Here is a 25,237-nt window from a genome sequence, read left to right as displayed (position 1 = left end):
CAAGGGTTCCACCATGGTGATATGTCCCCAGATCAGCTGGGGAACTTGCTGGTCATGTCCCCCGTCCTGATTCTTGGTGGGAGAGGTGGGAGGTTGGGAAAGAGCTGCCAGAGTACCCTGTGCTGCATTGCGTAGGTGATGCACAGTAATGGATGTTAATGTTGCTGAGGGTCAGCTTGTCATCGAGCCGTACCACAGAGAAATGTCCCACTAGCCCAACATATTCCTACTGACCATTTCATTCAAGTGTCATAACCCCATTTGCTGGCATTCTTCTACACCTCGCTTCTTAGGCCATAAGATATTGAAGCAAAGTTAGACCATTTGGCCAATCAAGTCTGCTCCACCATTTCATCATGGCTGATCCAATTTTCTTCTCGGCCCCAATCTCCTGCCTTCTCCCTGTAACCCTTCATGCCCTGACCAATCAAGAATCTATCAACCTCTGCCTTAAATATACATAAAGGCTTGGCCTCCACAGTGGCCTGTGGCAAAGAATTCCACGGATTCACCACTCTCGGGCTAAAGAAATTCCTCCTCATATCATCCTAAATGGATGTCCCTCTATTCTGAGGCTGTGTCCTCTGGTCTTAGACTCTCCCACCATAGGAAACATTCTCTCCACATCCACTCTATCAAGGCCTTTCACCATTTAATAGGTTTCAATTTGGTCAGCTCTCATTCTTCTGGATTCTAGTGAATACAGGCCCAGAGCCATCAAACGCTCTTCATGTGGCAAGCTGTTCAATCCTGGAATCATTTTTGTGAACCTCCTTTGAAGTCTCTCCCGTTTCAGCACATCCTTTCTAAGATAAGGGGCCGAAAACTGCTCACAATATTCCAAATGAGGCCTCACCAGTGCCTCAAAGTCTCAACATTCCATCCTTGCTTTTATATTCTAGTCCTCTTGAAATGAATGTTAACATTGCGTTTCTCTTCCACACCACACACTCACCTGCAAATTAACCAATAGGGATTCTTGCACAAGAACTCCCTCGTCCCTTTGTGCCTCCGTTTATCGTATTTTCTCTCCATTTAGAAAATAGTTAACCCTTTCCTTTCCCAATGACCATACACTTCCCAACACTATTCCATCTGTCATTTCCTTCCCATTCTCCTAATCTTCCCGTCCTTCTGTAGCCTCTCTACTTCCTCAAAACTACTTGTCCCTCCACCTATCTTCCTGTCGTCTGCAAACTTTGCAACAAAGCCATCAATTCCATCATCCGATTCTTCTATCTAATGTAGTGATTGTCTGGCAGTTGGAACGTAAGGTGGGAAAGGTGGGGTGGCAGGAAGAAGAGAAAGGCATGCAGAGAAACTGCAGAATATTGATAGAAGATTGGAAGTGAGCAAGAGGTTGACAGAAGTTGGTCTTTATTGTCACAGGGAAGACGTGCTTGTTGCATTCAGCGAGGCCACATTTGGACAATAGCCTGCGGATTACAGATGTGTTTGTACTTCAGGCAGACATTTCAGAAGTCCAGAGAAGTATAGCTAAGTCTGGACTAAGATGACTTGTCCCATGTGGAAAGGGCCTGATAAAGATAAAAAGATTAAAGATTAGCTTTATTTGTCACATGAACATGGAAACATACAGTGAAATGCATTGGTTACATCAAATCAAATCCACTAAGATTGTGCTGGGCTTCCCACAAGAGTGCCACACTTCCAATTCCCAGGCATATTTTCAGTAAGTGGCCACCCATTTCAAGTAGGGTGGAAGGTTGTGACTGTTTGGAATTCTGAGCTCTGAGATGGGTGGAGGAAGCTGAACTCATGCAGGCTGGGAAGAAATAAGCTTTTCATCTGGGAATGAGCTGAGGATTCACTGAGAGGACAAAAGCAGAGGCTAGGAACAGTCGAGCCATGATGTTAATGATGGGCTGTATGAGAGGCATTTGTGTGTGTTCTAGACTGCAGAGCCTTTAACTGTGCATAAGATGGTAGGTCCTGTCCAACCTACTGGTGTTCTGATGTCCTAACAGGAGAGGTTGGACTTCTCATTTCAAAGATCACTCCCAGGAATCCTTTCACTGGGTATGTGGGAAACAAGATCCTGACTGAGAGGAAGCACTTGAGGGACGTGTTCTGTGAGGGAGACCTTTACTTCAACACCGGCGACCTGATGCTAATGGATCATGACAACTTCATCTACTTCCAAGACCGAATTGGGGACACATTCAGGTCAGTGGGGCTGCGGCTCAGTGTGGGCTGGTGGGGACTCGTAGGAACTGGTGCAGGGCGGTGGGCACTGGTAGAGATTGGAGGTGACAAGTGGTATCCGGTGCAGAGCAGAGTGCCACAAGTCCACAGTAGGCTGGAGGCCCAGAGGCAGCTAGTCTTGAGGTTAGAAGCCTTTGTGTGTGTGTGTGTGTGTGTGTGTTTGTGAGAGAGATAGTTTCTGTGTGTCTGTGTGTGTGAGCTGCCCCCAGCACACCCTTAGGCTATGTGTCTTACATCCTGAAGTTAAGTTGGTGTTAACCAAACAATGTCTTTCACTGTATGTTTCGATGATGTATGTTTTGATGATGTGGAGTACAAATTATAGCAGGAGATGGAAAAGACGTGTCAGAAAGGCAATGTCATGATAATCGTTGGGGATTTTAACATGAAAGTGGATTGGGAAAACCAGGCCAGTACTGGACCTCAAGAGAGAATTTGTTGAATGTCTAAGGGATGGCTTTTTAGAACAGCTTGTTGTTGAGCCCACTAGGGGATCGGCTGTGCTGGATTAGGTGTTGTGCAATGATCTGGAGGTGATAAGAGAGCTTATGGTTAAGGAACCCTTAGGGAACAGTGATCACAATATGATCAAGCTCACATTGCAATTTGAGAAGGAAAAACTAAATTCCAATATGTCGGTATTTCAGTGGAATAAAGGAAATTACAATGGCATGAGAGGGGAACTGGCCAAAGTTGACTGGAAAGAGACACTAGCGGGAAGGACAGCAAAGCAGCAATGGCTGGAGTTTCTCTGATAAATGAGGGAAGTACGAGAGATATATTCCAAATAAGACATTTTCGAATGGAAGAAGGACACTACCGTGGCTGACAAGTGAAGTCAGAGCCAAAGTAAAAGCAAAAGAGAGGGCATACAAGGAGGCCAGAGTTAGTGGGAAGATAAAAGATTTGGGAAGCTTTTAAAACTTGTAGAAGAAAACAAAGAAGGTCATTAGGAAGGAAAAGATGGATTATGAAAGGAAGCTGGTAACTAATATCAAAGAAGATACTAAAAGCTTTTTTAAGTATATAAAGGGTAAAAGAGAGTTGAGGGTAGATATAGGACCAATAGAAAATGACGTTGAAGATATTGTAATGAGAGATGCAGAGATGGCAGAGGAACTGAATGCATATTTTGCATCAGTATTCACAGTGGAAGACATCTGCAGTATACTGGACATTCAAGAGTGTCAGGGAAGTGAAGTATGTGCAGTGTAAATTACCACTGAGAAGGTGCTCAGGAAATTTAATGGCCTGACGGCAGATAAATGTCCTGGACCTGATGGAATGCACCCTCAGGTTCTGAAGGAAGTAGCTGGAGAGATTGCGGAGGCATTAATGATGATCTTTCAAAAATCGATAGATTCTGGCATTGTACTGGATGAACAGAAAACTGCAGATGTTACTCTGCTATTTAATAAGGGTGGGAGGCAGCAGAAAGGAAACTATAGACCTGTTAACCTGACATCACTGGTTGGGAAGTTGTTAGAATTGATTGTTAGGGATGAGATTATGGAATACCTGGAGGCACATGACAAGATGGGCCAAAGCCAGCATGGTTTCCTGAAAGGAAAATCCTGCCTGACAAACCTACTGTAATTTTTTGAGGAAATTACAAGCAGAGTAGACAAAGGAGATGCAGTAGATGTGGTGTACTTGGATTTTCAGAAGGCCTTTGACAAGGTGCCGCACATGAGGCTGCTTAGCAAGATAAGAGCCCATCGAATTACAGGGGAGTTACTAGCGTGGGTAGAGCATTGGCTGATCGGCAGAAAACAGAGAGTGGGAATAAAGGGATCCTGTTCTGGCTGGCTGCCAGTTACCAGTGGGGTTCCACGGGGGTCGGTATTGGGACCGCTGCTGTTTACAATATATGTCAACACACATAAAAGTTGCTGGTGAACGCAGCAGGCCAGGCAGCATCTCTAGGAAGAGGTACAGTCGACATTTCAGGCCGAGACCCTTCGTCAGGACTAACTGAAGGAAGAGTGAGTAAGGGATTTGAAAGTTGGAGGGGGAGGGGGAGATCCAAAATGATAGGAGAAGACAGGAGGGGGAGGGATGGAGCCAAGAGCTGGACAGGTGATTGGCAAAGGGGATATGAGAGGATCATGGGACAGGAGGACCGGGAAGAAAGACAAGGAGGTGGGGGGGGGGGGACCCAGAGGATGGGCAAGGGGTATATTCAGAGGGACAGAGGGAGAAAAAAGAGAGTGAGAGAAAGAATGTGTGTATAAAAATAAGTAACAGATGGGGTACGAGGGGGAGGTGGGGCATTAGCGGAAGTTAGAGAAGTCGATGTTCATGCCATCAGGTTGGAGGCTACCCAGACGGAATATAAGGTGGTGTTCCTCCAACCTGAGTGTGGCTTCATCTCCACAGTAGAGGAGGCCGTGGATAGACATGTCAGAATGGGAATGGAATGTGGAATTAAAATGTGTGGCCACTGGGAGATCCTGCTTTCTCTGGTGGACAGAGCGTAGATGTTCAGCAAAGCAGTCTCCCAGTCTGCGTCGGGTTTCGCCAATATATAAAAGGCCACATCGGGAGCACCGGACGCAGTATATCACCCCAGTCGACTCACAGGTGAAGTGATGCCTCACCTGGAAGGGCTGTTTGGGGCCCTGAATGGTGGTAAGGGAGGAAGTGTAAGGGCATGTGTAGCACTTGTTCCGCTTACACGGATAAGTGCCAGGAGGGAGATCAGTGGGGAGGGATGGGGGGGACGAATGGACAAGGGAGTTGCGTAGGGAGTGATCCCTGTGGAATGCAGAGAGGGGGGGAGGGAAAGATGTGCTCAGTGGTGGAATCCCGTTGGAGGTGGCGGAAGTTACGGAGAATAATATGTTGGACCCGGAGGCTGGTGGGGTGGTAGGTGAGGACCAGGGGAACCCTATTCCTAGTGGAGTGGCGGGAGGATGGAGTGAGAGCAGATGTATGTGAAATGGGGGAGATTACATTTTAATTCCACATCCCATTCCCATTCTGACATGTCTATCCACGGCCTCCTCTACTGTCAAGATGAAGCCACACTCAGGTTGGAGGAACAACACCTTATATTCCGTCTGGGTAGCCTCCAACCTTATGGCATGAACATTGACTTCTCTAACTTCCGCTAATGTCCCACCTCCCCCTCATACCCCATCTGTTACTTATTTTTATACACACATTCTTTCTCTCACTCTCCTTTTTCTCCCTCTGTCCCTCTGAATATACCTCTTGCCCATCCTCTGGGTCCCCCCCTCCACCTCCTTGTCTTTCTTCCCAGACCTCCTGTCCCATGATCCTCTTGTATTCCCTTTTGCCTATCACCTGTCCAGCTCTTGGCTCCATCCCTCCCTCTCCTGTCTTCTCCTATCATTTTGGATCTCCCCCTCCCCCTCCAACTTTCAAATCCCTTACTCACTCTTCCTTCAGTTAGTCCTGACGAAGGGTCTCGGCCTGAAACGTCGACTGCACCTCTTCCTAGAGATGCTGCCTGGCCTGCTGTGGTCACCAGCAACCTTTATGTGTGTTGCTTGAATTTCCAGCATCTGCAGAATTCCTGTTGTTTACAGTATATGTCAATGATTTGGACTGTGGCATTAATGGATTTGTGGCTAAATTTGCCGATGATACAAAGGTAGGTGGAGGAGTGGGTAGCGTTGAGGAAACAGAGAGCCTGCGGAGAGACTTAGATAGTTTAGGGCAGTGGTCCCCAACCTCCGCGGACTGATACTGGGCTGCGAAGCATGCAGCGGGGCAGTGATAGCCGGGACACACCCAGCACATCTTTAAGAAAAAAGCGGAAATAAACAAGCTAATTAATTAGGTGCCGCCCGGAGGCTGGGGACCACTGGCTTAGGGGAATGGGCAAAGTGGCAAATGAAATACAATGTTGGAAAGCGTATGGTCATGCACTTTGGTGGAAGAAATTCATGGGCAGACTATTATTCAGTTGTGGAGAGAATTCAAAATGGAGAGGTGAGACTTGGGTGTCCTTGTGCAGGACACCCTAAAGGTTAACCTCTAGGTTGAGTTGGTGGTGAAGAAGGGGAATGCAATGTTGGCATTCATTTCTAGAGGTATAAAATATAAGAGCAGGGATGTGATGTTGAGGCTTGATAAGGCATTCATGAAACCACACCTGGAGTATTGTGTGCAGTTTTAGGCTCCTGATTTTAGAAAGGATATACTGACATTGGAGAGGGTTCAGAGAAGATTCACAAGAATGATTCCAAGAATCATCATACGGGTTACTATATGAGGAACATCTGGCATCTCTTGGGCTGTATTCCCTGGCGTTCAGGAGAATGAGAGGGAATCTCATAGGAACATTCTGAGAGTTAAAAGGCCTGAAACAGATTAGATATGGTAAAGTTATTTCCCATGGTAGGGGATTCTAACACAAGAGGGCACGACTCAGGATTGAAGGACATCCATTTAGAACAGAGACGCAGAGAAATTACTTTAGTCAGAGGGTGGTAAATCTGTGGAATTTGTTGCCAGAAGTGGCTATGGAGGCCAAGTCATTGGGTGCATTTAATGCAGAGATAGATAGGTTCTTGATTAGCCAGGGCATCAAAGGGTATGGGGTGAAGGCAGGGGAGTGGGGATGACTGGAAGAATTGGATCAGCCATTGATTGAGCAGACTTGATGGCCCTCCCACACCTCTGACATTGACAATGAAGCAATGAGTCCATTATTTCAGCTATATGTTTTGATGATGTCCGTTTCGATGGTGTACGTTTTGCTATATGTTTTGATGGTGTATGTTTCGCTATATGTTTTGATGTCCGTTTCGATGGTGTATATTTCGCATATGTTTTGATGCTGTATGTTTTGCTATATGTTTTGATTATGTCTATTTCGATGATGTATGTTTCACTATATGTCTTGATTACGTCTGTTTCGATGGTGTACATTTCACTATATGTTTTGATGACGTCCATTTCGATGGTGTGTGTTTCACTATGTGTTTTGATGACACGAAGCTGGGTGGCAGTGTTAGCAGTGAGGAGGATGCTAAGAGGATGCAGGGTGACTTGGATAGGTTGGGTGAGTGGGCAAATTCATGGCAGATGCAATTTAATGTGGATAAATGTGAAGTTATCCACTTTGGTGGCAAAAATAGGAAAACAGATTATTATCTGAATGGTGGCCGATTAGGAAAAGGGGAGGGTCAACGAGACCTGGGTGTCATTATACACCAGTCATTGAAAGTGGGCATGCAGGTACAGCAGGCGGTGAAAAAGGCAAATGGTATGCTGGCATTTATAGCGAGAGGATTCGAGTACAGGAGCAGGGAGGTACTACTGCAGTTGTACAAGGCCTTGGTGAGACCACACCTGGAGTATTGTGTGCAGTTTTGGTCCCCTAATCTGAGGAAAGACATCTTTGCCATAGAGGGAGTACAAAGAAGGTTCACCAGATTGATTCCTGGGATGGCAGGACTTTCATATGAAGAAAGACTGGATGAATTGGGCTTGTACTCGTTGGAATTTAGAAGATTGAGGGGGCATCTGATTGAAACGTATAAGATCCTAAAGGGATTGGACAGGCTAGATGCAGGAAGATTGTTCCCGATGTTGGGGAAGTCCAGAACGAGGGGTCACAGTTTGAGGATAGAGGGGAAGCCTTTTAGGACCGAGATTAGGAAAAACTTCTTCACACAGAGAGTGGTGAATCTGTGGAATTCTCTGCCACAGGAAACTGTTGAGGCCAGTTCATTGGCTATATTTAAGAGGGAGTTAGATATGGCCCTTGTGGCTACGGGGGTCAGGGGGTATGGAGGGAAGGCTGGGGCAGGGTTCTGAGTTGGATGATCAGCCATGATCATAATAAATGGCGGTGCAGGCTCGAAGGGCCGAATGGCCTACTCCTGCACCTATTTTCTATGTTTCTATGTCTGTTTTGATGGTGTATGTTTTACTATATGTTTTGACGACATCCGTTTCGATGTGTATGTTTTGCTATATATTTTGATGTCTGTTTCGATGGTGTATGTTTCACTATATGTTTTGATGATGTCTGTTTCAATGCTGTACATTTCACTATATGTTTTGATGATGTCCGTTCTGGTGGTGTACGTTTCAATGTACACATGACAAATAAATAAATGGATCTGATTTGATGTGGCTAAAGCCTGCTCACTGAAATCTGGCTGTCACCTTTTGGGAAGTCTGTGTTAGTGGGAAATAAATGAAATGAAGTAACTGTTGTGTGATTTCAGGTGGAAAGGGGAGAACGTGGCCACCACTGAGGTGGCTGATGTGCTGTCCGCACTGGACTTTGTCCAGAATGTCTGTGTGTACGGAGTGACTGTGCCAGGTGAGTGTTCCTGTCCTGTGGGAATCCCTGGAGCCTCCGTTCAGGAAAACAACAACCTCATCTCACATTCCCTTGGCCAGGATGGTAGAAATAGGGGCCCTTGGCATCTGCTTCGGAATTCAGAGCACTATTTTCTTGTCTCAGGAACCTAACCATGACTCCCAATGCTGTTGGTCTCCATGTGCAATGATCTTCCAGAGATATACCTTCTTTTCAGCCTGCGTCCCTAATCTGAACTGGTGCTCCTGGTCAAATGCTGTTCCTGCCTGCAGCTTTTTGAACCCTATCAGATTCTGTAAATGAAAATAAAAGAGCCCGCAGATGATGAAAATCTGAAACCCAGAAACGGGCAGGACAGGAAGACAGTGCTGAATACAGAGGGAGCCATATTCTTGCTGAATGGCGAGGCGGTTGCTGAAGGCTCCTGTCTTTAGGTAGCATCTGTGGAGAAGCTGTTCATGTTTCAATTTCACCCTGGCCCAAAATATTTTCCTTCTTACTGAACCATGGCTTCCGTCCACAATATGGATGGAACCCTAGACCTCATCATTCTGCTCTCACCAACCGCACCCCCCCCCCGCACACAGAGCACAATAAAGACCCTCTTCCTCACCTTTAATCTTGTCAGTCTCCGCATTCAACCAATTACCCTTCACACGTTCCTCCACCAACAGATGCACAATTCCCACCTCTCCCCACTCAGCATTTTGAGGGGATTGGCCTCTGTGATTTCCTGGTCTTCTATCCCCACCACACAGAACTCCTTCCTTTCACCTCTTCCCACTGTCTCTCCAAGTGAGCCGGAGATTCTCTTGCCCCCCCATTCTGATGTTCTACACCCCATGTGGGCTCCCCTACATCAGAGAGACCAGACACAGACTAGGCCACTTTGTGGGGAGCCTGTGTTCAGTCCACAGGAGAGACGGGTGTTTACGTCTCCACCCCACTCCAGCCCATCAGTCAGTGAGCCTCCAGCACCGTCAGACACAGGCTGCAGGGACAACTCCTTATCTGCGTTTGCAGGGCTCAGAAAGCTCTGTCTGTGTCACCCCGCTGCTGTCCCTCCCTCCCCACTTTCTACATTCCGGCGCCTCACAGAGAGACCGACAACAGAAGGTCACCATGTAAACAACGTGTGACACGGGCAACGGAGCCATTACTGCAGCCAGCACAGGCCTTCCCCTCGTCCCCACACGGCCCTCCCACACCTCCTCTGACAGTCAGACTGTGTTTTAAAATTTCTTGACTTTGCTTGGTCCTCCAGTGCTGAATTCTAAATCCTTCCAATCCTCAAATCTATGGTAACTTTATAACTGCCAGCTTTGGTTTAAACACTATTTGTAATTTTTCTTGTCAGACACAGATGGACGGTTTATCCTGTTGGGCTCCTGGGCCTAAAATGTAAATATTTTTTGCAACTTCAGCATAAATTCTTAAAAATGCTGACCATTGCCTGTGTAGCATCACAGTTCTCCCAATAAGCCACACCCTCATAAATTCATTCTTCCTTTGATTTGATCTGAGAACTTTGAACATTCCTAGTCAGAATCAGTGTGAAGTTGGATAAAGGCTCTTTGGCCCATACACGTCCATCCCGACCAAGATGTACATTCCAGAAAATCTCATTTCCTGGCAATCCTCTGGACTCCTGTCATCTACATACTTCATAACTGCATCTAATGTATCTGCCTCAACCCTTCCACCGGCAGCTGCTTCTATTTATCCACCATCCACTGTATTTTCTAAAAAGTTGCCCCTCAGGCTCTTACTAAACCTTTCACCTCTAACCTTATAACAATATCCTGCAGTTTTCAACTCCCCTATCCTGGTAAAAAGACTACTGCCCCTCAGTCTCTATGCTCCAGTCACAATGTTCTTTCTATTCCACTACCAACAGTGTCCTCTAAAGACCTTTCACTACATTACCCCACTCTTGTTGTACAAAACTAGATTCAAAATAACATTCTCTCACCTGAGAGCGTGGAATGAGCGGCAGGTGGAAGAAGAGGGTTCAATTTCAACATTTAAGAGAAGTTTGGATAGGTACATGTATGGGAGGGGTGTGGTCCATGTGCAGGTGAATGGGACTAGGCAATTTAATAGTTTGTCATGGACTAGATGGGCCAAATGACCTGTTTCTGTGTTGTACTGTTCTCTGACTGTGGCTCCTGTTGGTGTGTCAAGACATTGATTAGAAAAGCACAATGTAATGTTCGATGAATACAGTAAAAGTGTCTGGTAATAGACAGGATTGACCCTGCTTGGTCCATGCACTGTTACTTCCAGTACTCTCACTGGTCCGGGAGAAGGTGGGGTACGGTGAAGGTGGTTTGAGGGTCAGTTGTCCCGGGACAAGGTGGGGTACGGTGAAGGTGGTTTGAGGGTCAGTTGTCCCAGGACAAGGTGGGGTACGGTGAAGGTGGTTTGAGGGTCAGTTGTCCCGGGACAAGGTTCATTGCATCTGCCATTTCCTCCTCCTCAGCTTGTCTTATATTGATTCTCATTTAGCATTATGATCTAACAACCCAGCGTAATTTCTCAGCACTCTATGGACCTTCTTCCATATTCACAACTCTATAACCTTTTCCTGTTTGCCTGTGATCCCTAAATATCGAATACCTGGGACATCCTAGAATCTGGCACCCCACAGTTGTGTTTCTGGAATGGACCTGAGTTTGTTACTGTTTGTATCTCAGTGCTTTTAATTAATTTTCCTCGTTTTGAAAGTAGGGCTGGGCAACATTAAATCTCCAGTTCTTCGGACACACAGACAGTTCCCAAATCCAGTCAGGTTCTTCTCGGCCAAGCCTCAAATAATATACGTAGCATAGTGATGGTGGATACGGTAACCAGCGACATCTTGACCTTTGACATGAGTGACTGACCAACCTCACACCAAGTGACAGAGGCGCTCTCGAGCTAATCCTATAGTTTAATTCCGACAGTGTTTCCTTATCTATTACCATCGGAAGGATGGTGGATGGGTTGTCACTGTGCACGGGGCTCTACGCTGTCAGAGAAACATTTCCGGAGGCTTCTTCCTGGTAACCAGAGTGTGTGTGGATCCATTCCCTGCAGGGCATGAGGGGAGAGCTGGCATGGCTGCAATCCAGCTGCGAACTGGGGCGGACTGGGATGGAGAGCAGCTGTATGAACACGTTGTAACCCACCTGCCAAGTTACGCTCGCCCTCGCTTCCTGAGGCAACAGGTGAGGCTCCAGCCCCACGTGCTCTGTCAATGATGTTTGCCAGTGGGGTGGACCAGACCAGGTCGAATCATCAGCTCCCCCCCGCCCCACTTCGTCCATGGCTCTGCTGCCGCTTGTCCCAGTGTCTGTTGACTCAGTTACCGTGGGCTGGGGCTCATCTGGTCTCTGGTGTGACCAAGCCAGCAGCCAGTTGGCTGCAGGAGGAGAGACACCATGGCAGGATGTGGACTGGTGCTGAAGGGCTGAAGGGCTCAGAACCGGGGAGGGTCACTTGTCTCGGGACAAGGTGGGGTACGGTGAAGGTGGTTTGACGGGCAGTTGTTTTGGGACAAGGTGGTTTGAGGGGCAGTTGTCTCGGGACAAGGTGGGGTACGGTGAAGGTGGTTTGAGGGTCAGTTGTCCCGGGACAAGGTGGGGTACGGTGAAGGTGGTTTGAGGGTCAGTTGTCCCGGGACAAGGTGGGGTACGGTGAAGGTGGTTTGAGGGTCAGTTGTCCCGGGACAAGGTGGGGTACAGTGAAGGTGATTTGAGGAGCAGTTGTCCCGGGACAAGGTGGGGTACGGTGAAGGTGGTTTGAGGGTCAGTTGTCCCGGGACAAGGTGGGATACGGTGAAGGTGGTTTGAGGGTCAGTTGTCCCGGGACAAGGTGGGGTACAGTGAAGGTGAAGTTTGTCCCAGTGCAGTGCAAGTAGCCAACACTGTTCCCTCTAAGCTGCACGGCTGCGCAGCCAAGCAGTAACTGCAATGCTCCTGCGCACATAGTCGTTGTGAGAGGGAACATTGGTAACCAATGTTATCTCCTTTCAGGAAGCAATAGAAACAACAGGAACATTTAAATACTATAAGGTCACTCTGACAAAGGAAGGATTTAGCCCGGTGACAGTCAAGGATGCGCTCTTCATCCTTGATGACAAGAGAAAAGCTTATGTGCCAATGGAGGAGGAAGTCTATCAATCTGTCATCAACAACCTAATCAAACTGTAACCACAGCTGGGTCAGGGTGAACAAAGTTGGGCAACCATCTAGATTTTGGGTGTTCTAATGGTTTTCAGGTTGTGCAGTGACTCTAGATCATCTTTTTGATGAAAGATGCTGTAGTCATGAATCAGTTTCACAGAACAAATGGTGAATCAAACTTTTATGTAATAATGGAAATCAATATTTCTGTAAAAGGTCAGGAAAATAGAACTAATAAAAATAAATTACCAGATGTGTTTAAAAAGATCTTTGAAATTGTATCCTTTGCAACAGCAGAATGTTCTATGACCCAGAAACTTGGTTAAGCCACAGATATCCACCAATTTGGTGCGTGGGGAGAAATCCCTGTGCGTTTTGTCACAGGCAGGAAAACCCCCGTTTTATATGCTTTAGAAATGATGACCAGCTCTGTATGTGGATCACTTTTTTATTTTCCATTGGCCTCTGGAATGGTTAAATTAACAGGTAAACTCAAACACATTTGCCTTTTGCCAAGTACAGGTACTTGAGATCAAGACCAGAGCCCACCTGCTCGCTCCCAGTATCCCTCGATTCCCTGAAGTCTGATTGTCTGAACATTTCTACCATGAAGATGACTGTCCACAACGGGACTGGGCAATTTCAAAGATCCACAACCATATGAAGGAAGAGATTCCTCTGTATCTCAAATGAATGGGTGATCGCTTATTCAATGGGATATCCTCCCAGTGTCCAACAGTAAATGCCCCTCAGATCTTAAATGTTTCAGTGAGATCCCTCTCATTTTTCTCCACTTTCATTAGTAGAGCCTTCAATCAAGTGGATGTTGAGAACATTGGCTGTTAGTGATGGAAGAAAGCAGATTGAAGTGAATGATGGGAAGCAGCTGACCATGCATTAGGGTTAGAACGGGAGTGGGGGGGAAGATTCCCAACCATTAAACATGGTGTCCATAGACCCCAGGTTGGGAACCCTGGAGATGGTGCTTAAATTGCAAAATAAATCTGTTCTGTGTTGTGTCTGAGAAACCAAGTCAAAAGGGTGTATTTGTGCAGGAGAGCACATGCCCTACAAACTTGACGGAGATTTTTGAGGAGATGAAGAAAACGATTGATAGGGGTAGGGCAGAAAATGTTGTCTGTATGGATTTTGCAACACCTCATGGTATGTTGATCCAGATTAAGGTGGCTGGGTATATTGGATTCTACATTGGTTTGGCTGTAGTGGCTAGAGGGCAGCAGTGGAGGGTGTTATTCTGCCTGAACATCTCTGACTAGTGGTATTCTGCAGGGATCAGTCCTGGGACCTCTTGCTCTGATTTGGACAAAGATGTAGCTGGGTTGATTAGTAAGGTTGCAGTTGACACAGAAGATGGCTGAGCTGTGGATAGGGAAGAAGGCTGTCAAAGGGTACAGTGGAATCAGTGGCAAATATGGTCAGAGAAATGGCAGGTGAAGTTTGTGGATGAGTTTGAGGTGGTGTACTTTGGGAGATCAAGTGGAAGAGAAACTTGCCAAGACATATTGCAGCTGTGTTAACTTCCCCATTACAGAAGGGATGTGGAGGGTGCAGGGGTAGTTCACCAGGACTCTGCCTAGACTGGAGAGTATTGGCTATAAACAGAGGTTGGACACGTGGCTTGTTTTCTGTAGAGCAGAGGAGACTCAGGGGTGTTATGACAGAGGTTTATAAATTGAGGGGCTTAGGGTAGAGTTCCCCCACACCCAAGAGTGGAAATGTCGAATGCTGGAAGGCACCAGCTTATGGTTATGAGGCATTTTTAAAATAAGCACGCACTTGCGCGCCTTGGTCGGGTTGCCAGGGGAGATGGGGGAAGCAGTAGTCAGGGCTTTCAGACAGGCGTGTGAACGTGCAGGGGACCTATCTAAAGCAACACACTAAATGCTGCAGGAACTCGGCTAACCAGGCAGCATCGACGGAAAAGGTGGCATTTTGGGCCGAGACCCTTCATCAGCTCTGCAAAGGAAGGGGAGAAGTTAGAGTAAGAAGGTGGGGCTGAGGGGAGGAAGAAATACAAGGCAGGTGATAAGTGAAACTGGGAGAGGGGAGGGATGGTGAAGATCTGGGAAGTTGATTGGTGAAAGAGATAAAGGACTGGAGAAGGGGGAATCTAACAGGAGAGGACAGAAGACCATGGAAGAAAGGGAAGGGAGGAGCAGCAGACGGAGGTGATGGGCGGGCAGGAAGAGGAGGTGTGAGAGGGAAACAAGAATGGGAAATGGTGAAGGAGAGGGTGGGGTGGCGGGGCATTACCGGAAGTTCATACCATCAGGTTGGAGCTTACCCAGTCGGAATACAAGGTGTTGGTCCTCCAACCTAACCAACTGAGATGTCCTCCTTCAAAGAAAGGGACTTCCTTTCCTCCACCATCAACGCTGCCTTCAATGGCATCTCTTCCATTTTGTGCACATTTGCCCTCACCCCATCCTCCCACTGGCACACCAGGAATAGGGTGCTCCTTGTCCTCTCATACCACCCCACAAGCCTCTGCACAATTCTCTGTAACTTCTGCCATCTCCAATGGGATCCCTTCACCAAACACATCTTTCCCTCCCCTCCCCCATTCTGCTTTCCGCAGAATTACTCCCCACGTGACTCCCTTGTCCCCTTGTTCACTTGTTCCTCCCCCTCTGATCTCCTTCCTGGCACATCCTTGCAAGCGGAACAAGTGCTACACCTGTCCCTACACCTCCTCCCTCACTACCATTCAGGGCCCCAAACAGTCCTTGCAGGAGAGGCGACACTTCACCTGCGAGTCTGTTAGGGTCATCTACTGTATCCAGTGCTCCCGGGGTGGCCATTGGTGAGACCTGATGTAGATTGGAGACCACTTTGTTGAGCACCTTCAGTCTGTCTGCCTCAAAAAGTGGGATTTCCCAGTGGCCACCCATTTCAATTCTACTTCCACTTCCCACTCTGACATATCAGTGCATGACCTACTGTACTGCCAGGATTAGGCCACATTCAGCTTGGAGGAGCAACACTTTATATTCTGTCTGGGCAGCCTCCAAACTGTTGGCATGAACATCGACTTCTCAAACTTCTGGTAATTGCCCCCCCCCCTTTCACCATTCCCTATTCTAGTTTCTCTCTCACATCTTCTCTTACCTGCCCATCACCTCTGTCTGGTGCTCCTTCCCTTCCCTTTCTCCCATGCTCCTCGGTCCTCTACCTACCACTTTGTACATCCTCCACCCCTCTCCCCGACTTCTTATTCTGACTTCTCCCCTTCCTTTCCAGTCCCAATGAAGGGTCTCGGCCCGAACTGTCGACTGTTAACTGCCGCCTTCCTCCAGCATTTTGTGTGTGTTGCTTTGGATTTCCAGCACCTGAAGATGTTCTCATCTTGGGGAATGTATCCATGTTTTCTATCCTGATGAGCTGTGTGGGCTCATTGATAGTTTCCTGGATATTCTGAGGTCAGGGGATTATGGGGAGTTGGATGGGTGAGGTCCAACAATCCTGAAGTGTCAGATGCCAACCCCCATTCTTTCCTACAGCATTGTGACCCACCTATCCCGACCGTCTCTCCCACTAGCACTCCCCTAGCCATGGTACATCATTACCATGTGGCGCCTCCTACTCCATCGCGCAGGAGGCCAGCTGACGTTGGGGACTTGAGGACTTTGGCAGCACGTTGCTGGATGATGTTCCAGTCCCGCAGGACGTCTGCACTGGTGGTGTACTGAGAAGTGACGGTGAAGCGGATGATGAAGAGCTGCTGGATGTTGGCCGGAACCAGGTACATGCTGCCTGATTGGATGAGTTCAGCCAGAAGTTCTTCAGTCAGACTGTTGGGTCCCTGTTTATTCAAACAAATGTTCACTGGAGCCATTTATCTCAGAAATCAAAACAGAGAACAATACCCTCAAGTTCAATTTGTCAGGACTGAACCTGAACTTCCAGCCTCAATAGGCTGCTAACTTTGTCACTCTTGCACTCCACAGGCTCACCTGTGAAGGACGAGCATGCCGTGAACCTTCTTTACCACCTTCTCTACGTGTGTAGACACTGTCAGTGAAGGGTGGACCTGAATTCCAACATTCCTCTCTACCTCAATATTACAAGGGATCTACCTTTCATCTGACATCCCAAAATGCAACAAAGTTTGGAGAATAATGGGCTATGTGGTCAGAGTAGATAATCCTTTTCCTAGTAAAGGTATGTCAAATAGTAGAGGGCATAGATTTAAAGATGGGGGAGGGGGCGGTGTTTAAAGGAAGTTTACAAAGTGTTTTTATTTTACATGTGGAACACATTGCCAGGGAAAAATGCAGAAACATATGAAACTAAGACATTTAGACAGGCAAATGAACAGGGAAGAATACAGATCACATGCAAGGAAATCAGCACCGACACTTTGGGCTGAAGGGCCTGTCATTACTGGCTTATACTCTTCCACAGTCTTTCTCAGCTGCTTCATCAATGATATTCTGCACATCATAATGGCTTCAAAGTGAAAGTTCACTGATGATGTACAAAGTAAGGATTAGCTTTGTTACGTACATCAAAACACCGAAACAGAGTCCTCTTGTTAGGTATACTTGCTCATTAATGCAAAGATCTAATCAGCCAATCATGTGGCAGCAACACAATGCATAAAAGCATGCAGATATGGTCAAGAGGTTCCATTGTTGTTCAAACTAAATATCAAGAGGGCGGGAAAAAAAATGTGATCCCAGTGACTTTAATCATGGAATGGTTGTTGGTGCCAGGTGCAGTAATTTGATTATCTCAGAACCTGTTGATCTCCTGGGAATTTTCACACACAAGTCTCTAGTTTACAGAGAATGGTGTGAAAAGCCAAAAAATAACCAGTGAGCGGCAGTTTTGTGGGTGAAGGCACCTTGTTAATGAGAGAGGTCAGAGGAGAATGGCCAGACTGATTCACGCTTGACAGGAAGGCGACAGTAACTCAAATATCCACACATTACAATAGTGGTGTGCAGAAGAACATCTCTGAAAACACAACATGTGTATTGAAGTGGATGGGCTATAGCATCAGAAAACCATGAACATACACTCAATGGCCATTTTATTGAGTACGGGATGTATTTAATAAATTAGTCACTGAGCGTACAGTGAAATGCATAGTTTTGAGTCAATGACAAGACAGGCTGAGGGCAGCCCATAAGTGTCGCCATGCTTCCAGTGCCAACATAGCATACCCACAGCTTACAAACCCTAACCCGTATGTGGGAGGAGACCAGAGCACCTGGAGGATACTTGTGGTGAATTGACCCAGGTTACAGTGTGCACCACACTGCCCTGTGTTCAATTCCAATCACAACTGTTCAATGTGAAGCATTCAGACCAGGACCAGACAATGCAGTGACTCTCACTGCCATTGCCAAGTTCCTCATCACCAGCATCCTGGGCATCGCCATTGGTCGGATGCACACCCTGGGCATTGCCATTGGTCGGATGCACACCCTGGGCATTGCCATTGGTCGGATGCACATCCTGGGCATCGCCATTGGTCAGATGCACATCCTGGGCATCACCATTGGTCGGATCCACATCCTGGGCATTGCCATTGGTCGGATCCACATCCTGGGCATTGCCATTGGTCGGATCCACATCCTGGGCATTGCCATTGGTCGGATCCACATCCTGGGTGTCACCATTGACCAACCACAAATATCACGACAAGCACTGCTCATTCCTGGTATCCAGCAGCAAATATCGGATGTTACAATACCCTTAAAACGTACAAATACTTTACAACCAGTTACCATAAATAGAAGAGGCTGTGACCAGTCTTAGCTGATAAATTTCCTCACCTTTAAACGAAAGACCACCAACCCAAGATGTCTTTTGGCTGGGATTTCAAAATTTGAATCACTTCGAACCAAGGACTCAAAATACTTAGCCATCTCAACTCCCTGTTCATTGAAAGGATTCATCTATTAGAACTATTGATCCATTAGAATTCAGCAAGTCAATGTCTATGCGCAGGGAGCAAAGGAAGGCGGTGGAAATTTTGGAAAAGTGGGAGCACTCTGCGGCCCACCACTCAGGGAAGTGAGTTAGCCCTATTGACAGACATTACAGTTAGTGAAAGGAACTCCAAAACTGGGAGACTTTCCTGGAAGGCTGTGTTAGTAGGAACAGTTTTGAGTGGGAAGGGATAAGGTAGCTGTTTATTAGCCTTCATATGCCTCATATGACATAGAAGTAGAATTAGGCCACTTGGCCCATCGAGTCTGCACTGCTATTTGATCACAGCTGATTTATTCTCCCTCTCAGCAGCATTTTCCTGTCATCTCCCAGTTTATACTCTGGCCAGAAAGGAGCTTCTCAGTAGCTTTTCCATCAAGTGCCTTGAAAACCACATGAAAATTCAAATCCACACCTACAGGTTTCTAGCTATTCTCACTGTTACCTCACCAGAAAACCTGCAGATGCTACAAATCAAAACCAGAAAGTGAAATGCTGGGAAGGCTCCAGTAAAGTCATATCTGTGGGAAGAGAGAGTCAACGTCTATGGTCAGAGATCCTTCAGAATTCTGATTAGATTCGTTGGTACACGGCCAGCACCTTGATTTATGTTTCATAACTCTGTTGCCTTTCAGTTCGATGTTTTCAAGGTGAACACATCCTGCAGTGGATTCCAGTGCTGTCCTCGCCACAGCAGTTCCCTGTCATCTCTCTGCCTTGTTGTGAAGTAGTGGGGTCATCTTATTGTCTCCAGTCCACAAGAACAATTCCACAATCCACAAAACTTTAGAAGATAGTAACTAAATATCCATTTGTTTGGAGGGAACACCACAAGACCATAGAAGATTGAGGGGGGATCTGATTGAAACGTATAAAATCCTAAAGGGATTGGACAGGCTAGATGCAGGAAGATTGTTCCCGATGTTGGGAAGTCCAGAACGAGGGGTCACAGTTTGAGGATAAGGGGGAAGCCTTTTAGGACTGAGATTAAGAAAAACTTCTTCACACAGAGAGGTGGTGAATCTGTGGAATTCTCTGCCACAGGAAACAGTTGAGGCCAGTTCATTGGCTATATTTAAGAGGGAGTTAGATATGGCCCTTGTGGCTACGGGGATCAGGGGGTATGGAGGGAAGGCTGGTGCAGGGTTCTGAGTTGGATGATCAGCCATGATCATAATAAATGGCGGTGCAGGCTCGAAGGGCCGAATAGCCTACTCCTGCATCTATTTTCTATGTTTCTAGGTTTCTATAAGACATAGGAGCAGAAGTAGGCCATCTTGCCCATCAAATCTGCTCCACCATTCAATCACAGCTGATCCCTTTTTCCCCTCCTCAACCCCACTCTCTGCCTTTCTCCCCATAACCTTTGATGCTGTGTCCAATCAAGAACCTATCAATCTCTGCCTTAAATGCACCCAACGACTTGATCTCCACAGCTGCTGGTGGTAATAAATTCCACAAATTCACTGGCCAAAGAAATTCCTCCACATATTTTAAATGGACACCCCTCTAGCCTGAGGCTGTCCCCTCTTGTCCTGGACTCCCCCACCGTGGAATACATCCTTTCCACATTTACTCTGTCTAGGTCTTTCAACATTCGAAAGGCTTTAATGAGATCCCCTCTCATCCTTCTAAATTCCAGGAAGTACAGTTGCATGTTCCTCTTACGATAACCCTTTCATTCCAGGAATCATCCTTGTGAACCTCCTCTGGACCCTCTCCAATGCCAGCACATCTTTTCTTAGACAAGGGGCCCAAAACTGTTCACAATACTCAAGGTGAGGCCTCACCAATGCCTTATAAAACCTCAGCATCACATCCCTGCTCTTGTATTCTAGACCTCTTGAAGCTAACCTTCAGGGTGTTCTGCACAAGGACTCCCAAGTCCCTTTGCATCTCAGATTTTTGGATTTCCTCTCTCGAAAGTAGCCTGCACATTTATTTCTTCTACCAAAGTGCATGACCATGCATTTTCCAACATTGTATTTCATTTGCCACTTTCTTGCCTATTCTCCTAATCCAAGTCCTTCTGCAGCCTTCCTGTTTCCTCAACACTACCTCCCCCTCCACCACTATCATCTGCAGACTTGGCAACAAAGCCATCTATTCCATCATCTAAATCATTGATATACAGCATAAAAAGAAGTGGCCCCATCACCAGTCCCTGTAGAACACCACTAATCACTAGTAGCCAACCAGAAAAAGATCCTTTTATTCCCACTCGCTGCCTCCTACCAACCAGCCAATGCTCTAACCATGCCATAACTTTCCTGTAATACCATGGGCTCTTAACTTGGTAAGCAGCCTCATGTGTGGGCCCCCTGAGGGTGCAGTTCATCTGGTCTGGGTGACTTGCGTACCCTTATGTCTTTCAGCTTTTTGAGCACCTTCTCCCTTGTAACAGTAACTGCACCCACTTCTCTTCCCTCACACCCTTCAACATCTGGGACACTGCTGGTGTCTTCCACAGTGAAGACTGATGTAAAATACTCATTTAGTTCATCTGCCCTCTCCTTGTTCCCCATTATTATTTCTCCTGCCTCATTTGCTAGCAGTGCTATATCCATTCACATTTCTTTTATTTTTAACATACTTGAGAAAAACCTTTTCTATCCACTTTGATATTGTTTGCCAGCTTGCTTTCATATTACATCTTTTCCCTTCTAATGATTTTTTTAGTTCCTCTCTGTTTTTTAAAAACTTTCCAATCCTCTATCTTCCCACTAATTTTTGCTTTCTTGTATGCCCTCTCTTTTGTTTTTACATTAGCTTTGACTTCCCTTGCCAGCCACGGTTGTACTATTTTCCGCGTTTTTGGACTACATCTATCCTGCAGCTTCCTCTGTTTCCCCAGAAACACACGCCATTGCTGCTCTGCTGACATCCCTGCTAGTAGCTCCTTCCTCATAACACAGCAGTTTCCTTTATTCAACTGAAATACTGCTACATCAAACCTTACTTTCTCCCTCAAACACAAGGAATTCTGCAACAACAAACTGCTTTAAAAAGCCATCTTGTAGACATTCAACTCACTCTCGAGATCTATTAACAACCTGATTTTCCCTAATCGACCTGAATGTTGAAATCTCTCATGACTACCATAACATTGTGCTTTTGACTTGCCTTTTCTATTTCCTGTTGTAATCTGTAGTCAACATCCCAGCTACTGGTGGGAGTCTGTATATAACTGCCATCATGTTTACCTTAGCAGTTTCTTTACTCAACCCACAAGGATTCAATGTCTTCTGATTCTATGCCACATCTTTCTAATGATTTGATACCATTCTTTACCAGCAGAGCCATGTCACCCCCTCTGCCTACCCTCCCATCCCCCTGATGCAATGTGTAACCTTGGACATTTAGTTCCCAACTACAACCATCCTTCAGCCACGATTCAGTGATGGCCACAACATCATACCTGTATTTTCTTGTACTCTGTGCATTGAGATATAACACTTTGAATACTGTATTTGCTACCCTTTTTGATTCTGCATCCCTAATGCACTGATACTCACCCTGCTAGCTGCAAATTCATCCTATCATCTGCCTGCCCTTCCTGACAGGACAGGACAGAATGGTGAAAAAGCAAAGATAGCATGCAGTCAGACCGATTTCCTTCACTCCTGTTCCCATCTGCCAAATTAGTTTAAACCCTGCGCAACAGCTCTAAGAATATTGGTCCCCCTCGGGTTCAGGTGCAACCCATCACTTTTGTACTGGTCACACCTCCCCCAGAAGAGATCCCAATGAAGCCCAGTTCCCTGCACCAGCTTCTCAGACATGCTTTTATCTGCCAAATCATCCTGTTTCTACCCTCACTGGCTGGTGGCACAGGCAGCAATCCAGAAATTATTAACCTGAAGGTCCTGATTCTCAGCTTTCCGCCCAGCTCTCTAAATTCCCTTTCCAGGACCTCTTTGCTTTTCCTTCCCATGTCATTGCTACCAATATGTACGAAGATATCTGGCTGCTCTCCTCTCTCCAAAATACTGTGGACGCGATCTGAGACATCCCTGACCTTGGCACCTGGGAGGCAACACACCATTCGGGCGTTCCGTTCACGTACACAGAATCTCCTGTCTATTCCCCTGACTACTGAGATCACCACCTCTCCCTTCTTCTCCCTCCTTCCCTTCTGCACCACGAACCCATGCTCAGTGCCAGTAACCTGGTCTCTGTGGCGTTCCCCTGGGAGATCATCCTCCATAATAGTATCCAAAATGGTGAACTTATTGCTGAGGGGAATGGCCACAGGGGTGCTCTGCGCTAACTGCCTATTCACATTTCCCTTTCTCCCAGCTACCCTCCTCCTGCAATTTAGGGGCGACTGTGACTCCAATCGATGATCTCCTGACTCTCCCGTACAAGCCGAAGGTCAACCAGCTGCTGCTCCAGATCCTTAACACGGTCTTCAAGGAGCCGCAGCTGGATGCACTTCACGCAGATGCAGTTTCCCGGGGAGACTCTGGGTCTTCCAGTTCTCCAACGTCCATCATGAAGAACACACAACGGCCATTTACTACACCAAGTCTATTAAGAGAGAAAATGAACGGGAACCTTAACAGAAACTTTCCCAGAGCCAACGTCTCTTTCGAGCCGAAGTCTCCTTTGACCCAAAGCCTCCCGCCCTCACCACCGGCCAGCTCCCAACAACGGCTTGTCCCTTCTGTACTTTCAAACAAGCGTCGCCGACCTGCGAGAAACTTCGTCGCTGTGGTCTGATCCTGCCGCCGGAATACCCCAAATCACTTCGAGACAAAGTTCTCTTCCTGTAGTTTGTGGGAGCCCAGGGATACACTGAGCAATGATTTAACTCCTCAGGGCGTTAGACTTTCAACCTCTCCCTCACTGGAATCTTTGCTGACAGCCTCTAGGAGAATTCAAACTCCTTCGGAGAATCACTGATCTAACATTAAAAAAGACGAGCGAGCAGTGCGCGTTAGCTTTGCCCCTCTGCACCGGGTGTTAACCTTGTTCCACTTTCCCCAGCAGGTGGGGGAACGTCCCTACCCCACCCGAAACATTCACCGACTCTTTCCAAATCAGTCGTCGGATAAAGAGAGCTGTTTTTAACGGAACGGTGGGAACAGAGACACTTCCGAGAGGGCCTGTCGGGATTCAGTCGAAGATACGAACAAGCGCAGGGAGAGCCCTGGGCGCCGGTCGAGCCGCCAGCCGGAACGCGGCGAATTTCCCGAGGATGCGCTACTCACGTGGCGGATATGCGCCTGTAAACCAGCCACCCCGAACGAACGGATCACAAACCAAAGCTTCAGAGATCGAAACCGGCGGCTCAGAGGGATCTGCCAGTTCTGTGGGAATAAACGGAGCGTCCAAAACACTCAGCACTTCCTCCTCTGCACCGGTTCCCGATTCCACCGCCCCTGGAGTGCCCCGGGTCCCCGATCCCAGCACCCCCACCCCGGGTTAGCGGGCTGCATGATCCCAATTCCACCGTCCCCGGGTCCCCGATCCCAGCACCCCCGGGCGGGCGGGCGGGCTGCATGATCCCAATTCCACCATCCCCGGAGTGCCCCGGGTCCCCGATCCCAGCACCCCTCACCCCGGGTGGGCGGGCTGCATGATCCCAATTCCACCGTCCCCAGAGTTCCCGGGTCCCCGATCCCAGCCCCCCGGGCGGGCTGCATGGTCCCAATTCCACCATCTCCGGAGTGCTCCGGGTCCCCGATCCCAGCCCCCTCCCCGGGCGGGCGGGCTGCATGATCGAAATTCCACCGCCCCCGGAGTGCTCCGAGTCCCGATTGCATCGCCCAGTAGTGCCCTGGGTCCCCGATCCCAGCGTCCTGGAGATGGCACGGACAGATCTCCAATCCCGGTGTCCCGGGAATGCTACATGTCCCCTCTGACTGTGGATCCGATTGGTTTCCCGCTCGGGGTGCGATTCAAGAAATGGGCTCGGGGGCAGCGACATCAGATGCAGCCGGTAACGGTGACCGTACGCGTTCCCGTGTTTCCGGAGAGAACCGCCCCTCCCCCCGGCCCGGGAGCCGTACACCGCCTCCCCTCTGCCCTCTGCCCTCCGGGTCTCACCATGAAGTCCACGGTCGTTCCCGAGTCGGCGTGTTGCAGGTAGGTAGCACCCACTCGGAATGGCTGCTGCAGCTTCCACTGGTCTCTGACCCTGTGGGAAACAGGCCTGGGGTAGGCGGGCGGAGGGGAGAATGGCCGCGGGAGATAGCAGCAAGTGGAGTGGTCGTTGGGATAAAAGCGGAGAGATGGCTACGGAAGTTGTGTCCATAGGGGATAGCAGCGGGGAGATGGCTGTGTGAGGAGTGACCACGGGGAGATGGCTGTGGTCGCGGGTCAGCAGCAAAGGAAGTATTGGGGGAAGGAATGGCCACGGGGATAGCAGAGAGGAGTGCCGTGGAATGAATGGCCGCGGAAGAAATAGCCACGGTGATGGGAGATGGCTGTGGAAGGTGTGGCGGCGTGAGATAGCAGCGGGGCTACGGCTCATGGCGGAGAGTTGCGGAGATGGGGGACATTTGGGGTAGTGGGTGTATGGCGCTGGTCAGCGGGCCGAGGTGGCGAACGGCGGCGAGCTGCGGACTCCGGA

The 25,237-nt window shown here is 47.9% G+C and overlaps 2 protein-coding genes across 3 annotated transcripts in view; one reads left to right on the top strand and one right to left on the bottom strand.

The window, feature by feature from the left end:
* Positions 1–13,619, top strand: part of LOC134355829 (long-chain fatty acid transport protein 2-like) — a 69,843-nt gene extending 56,224 nt beyond the window's left edge. Inside the window, exons 7-10 of one of the 2 annotated variants that reach the window (XM_063066313.1) lie at positions 1,989–2,187; positions 8,436–8,533; positions 11,612–11,742; positions 13,222–13,619. In XM_063066313.1, coding sequence (XP_062922383.1) covers positions 1,989–2,187; positions 8,436–8,533; positions 11,612–11,742; positions 13,222–13,287 — 494 coding nt within the window. In that variant the 3' untranslated portion in view covers positions 13,288–13,619. Of the gene's footprint in view, positions 1–1,988; positions 2,188–8,435; positions 8,534–11,611; positions 11,743–12,549; positions 12,978–13,221 lie in introns of those variants that run through there. The other variant, XM_063066312.1, reaches the window with a different exon arrangement.
* Positions 523–25,217, bottom strand: LOC134355832 (histidine decarboxylase-like). Its single transcript, XM_063066318.1, has 5 exons — positions 24,712–25,217; positions 23,874–23,972; positions 18,504–18,605; positions 16,287–16,522; positions 523–1,538 (listed from the first exon to the last, which is right to left on the bottom strand). The coding sequence occupies exons 1-5, from the start codon at positions 24,712–24,714 to the stop codon at positions 1,463–1,465; spliced, it is 516 nt and encodes a 171-aa protein (XP_062922388.1). The 5' UTR covers positions 24,715–25,217; the 3' UTR covers positions 523–1,462.
* Positions 25,218–25,237: the final 20 nt, after the last annotated feature.

Source organism: Mobula hypostoma, chromosome 13 (genome assembly GCF_963921235.1).
Source record: "Mobula hypostoma chromosome 13, sMobHyp1.1, whole genome shotgun sequence".
In the NCBI taxonomy this organism is placed as follows: Eukaryota; Metazoa; Chordata; class Chondrichthyes; order Myliobatiformes; family Myliobatidae; genus Mobula; species Mobula hypostoma.
The sequence above is the reverse complement of the archived record's forward strand: the minus strand, read 5'-3'. Positions and strand labels throughout refer to the sequence as shown.

What these genes read in the sequence shown, in the direction of transcription:
- LOC134355832 (XM_063066318.1), bottom strand. An exon ending in TACAGGCGCATATCCGCCAC is followed by an intron (nt 18,606 to 23,873) that starts GTGAGTAGCGCA and finishes TTCAATGAACAG; the next exon opens with GGAGTTGAGATGGCTAAGTA. An exon ending in TGGTGGTCTTTCGTTTAAAG is followed by an intron (nt 16,523 to 18,503) that starts GTGAGGAAATTT and finishes TTGAATAAACAG; the next exon opens with GGACCCAACAGTCTGACTGA.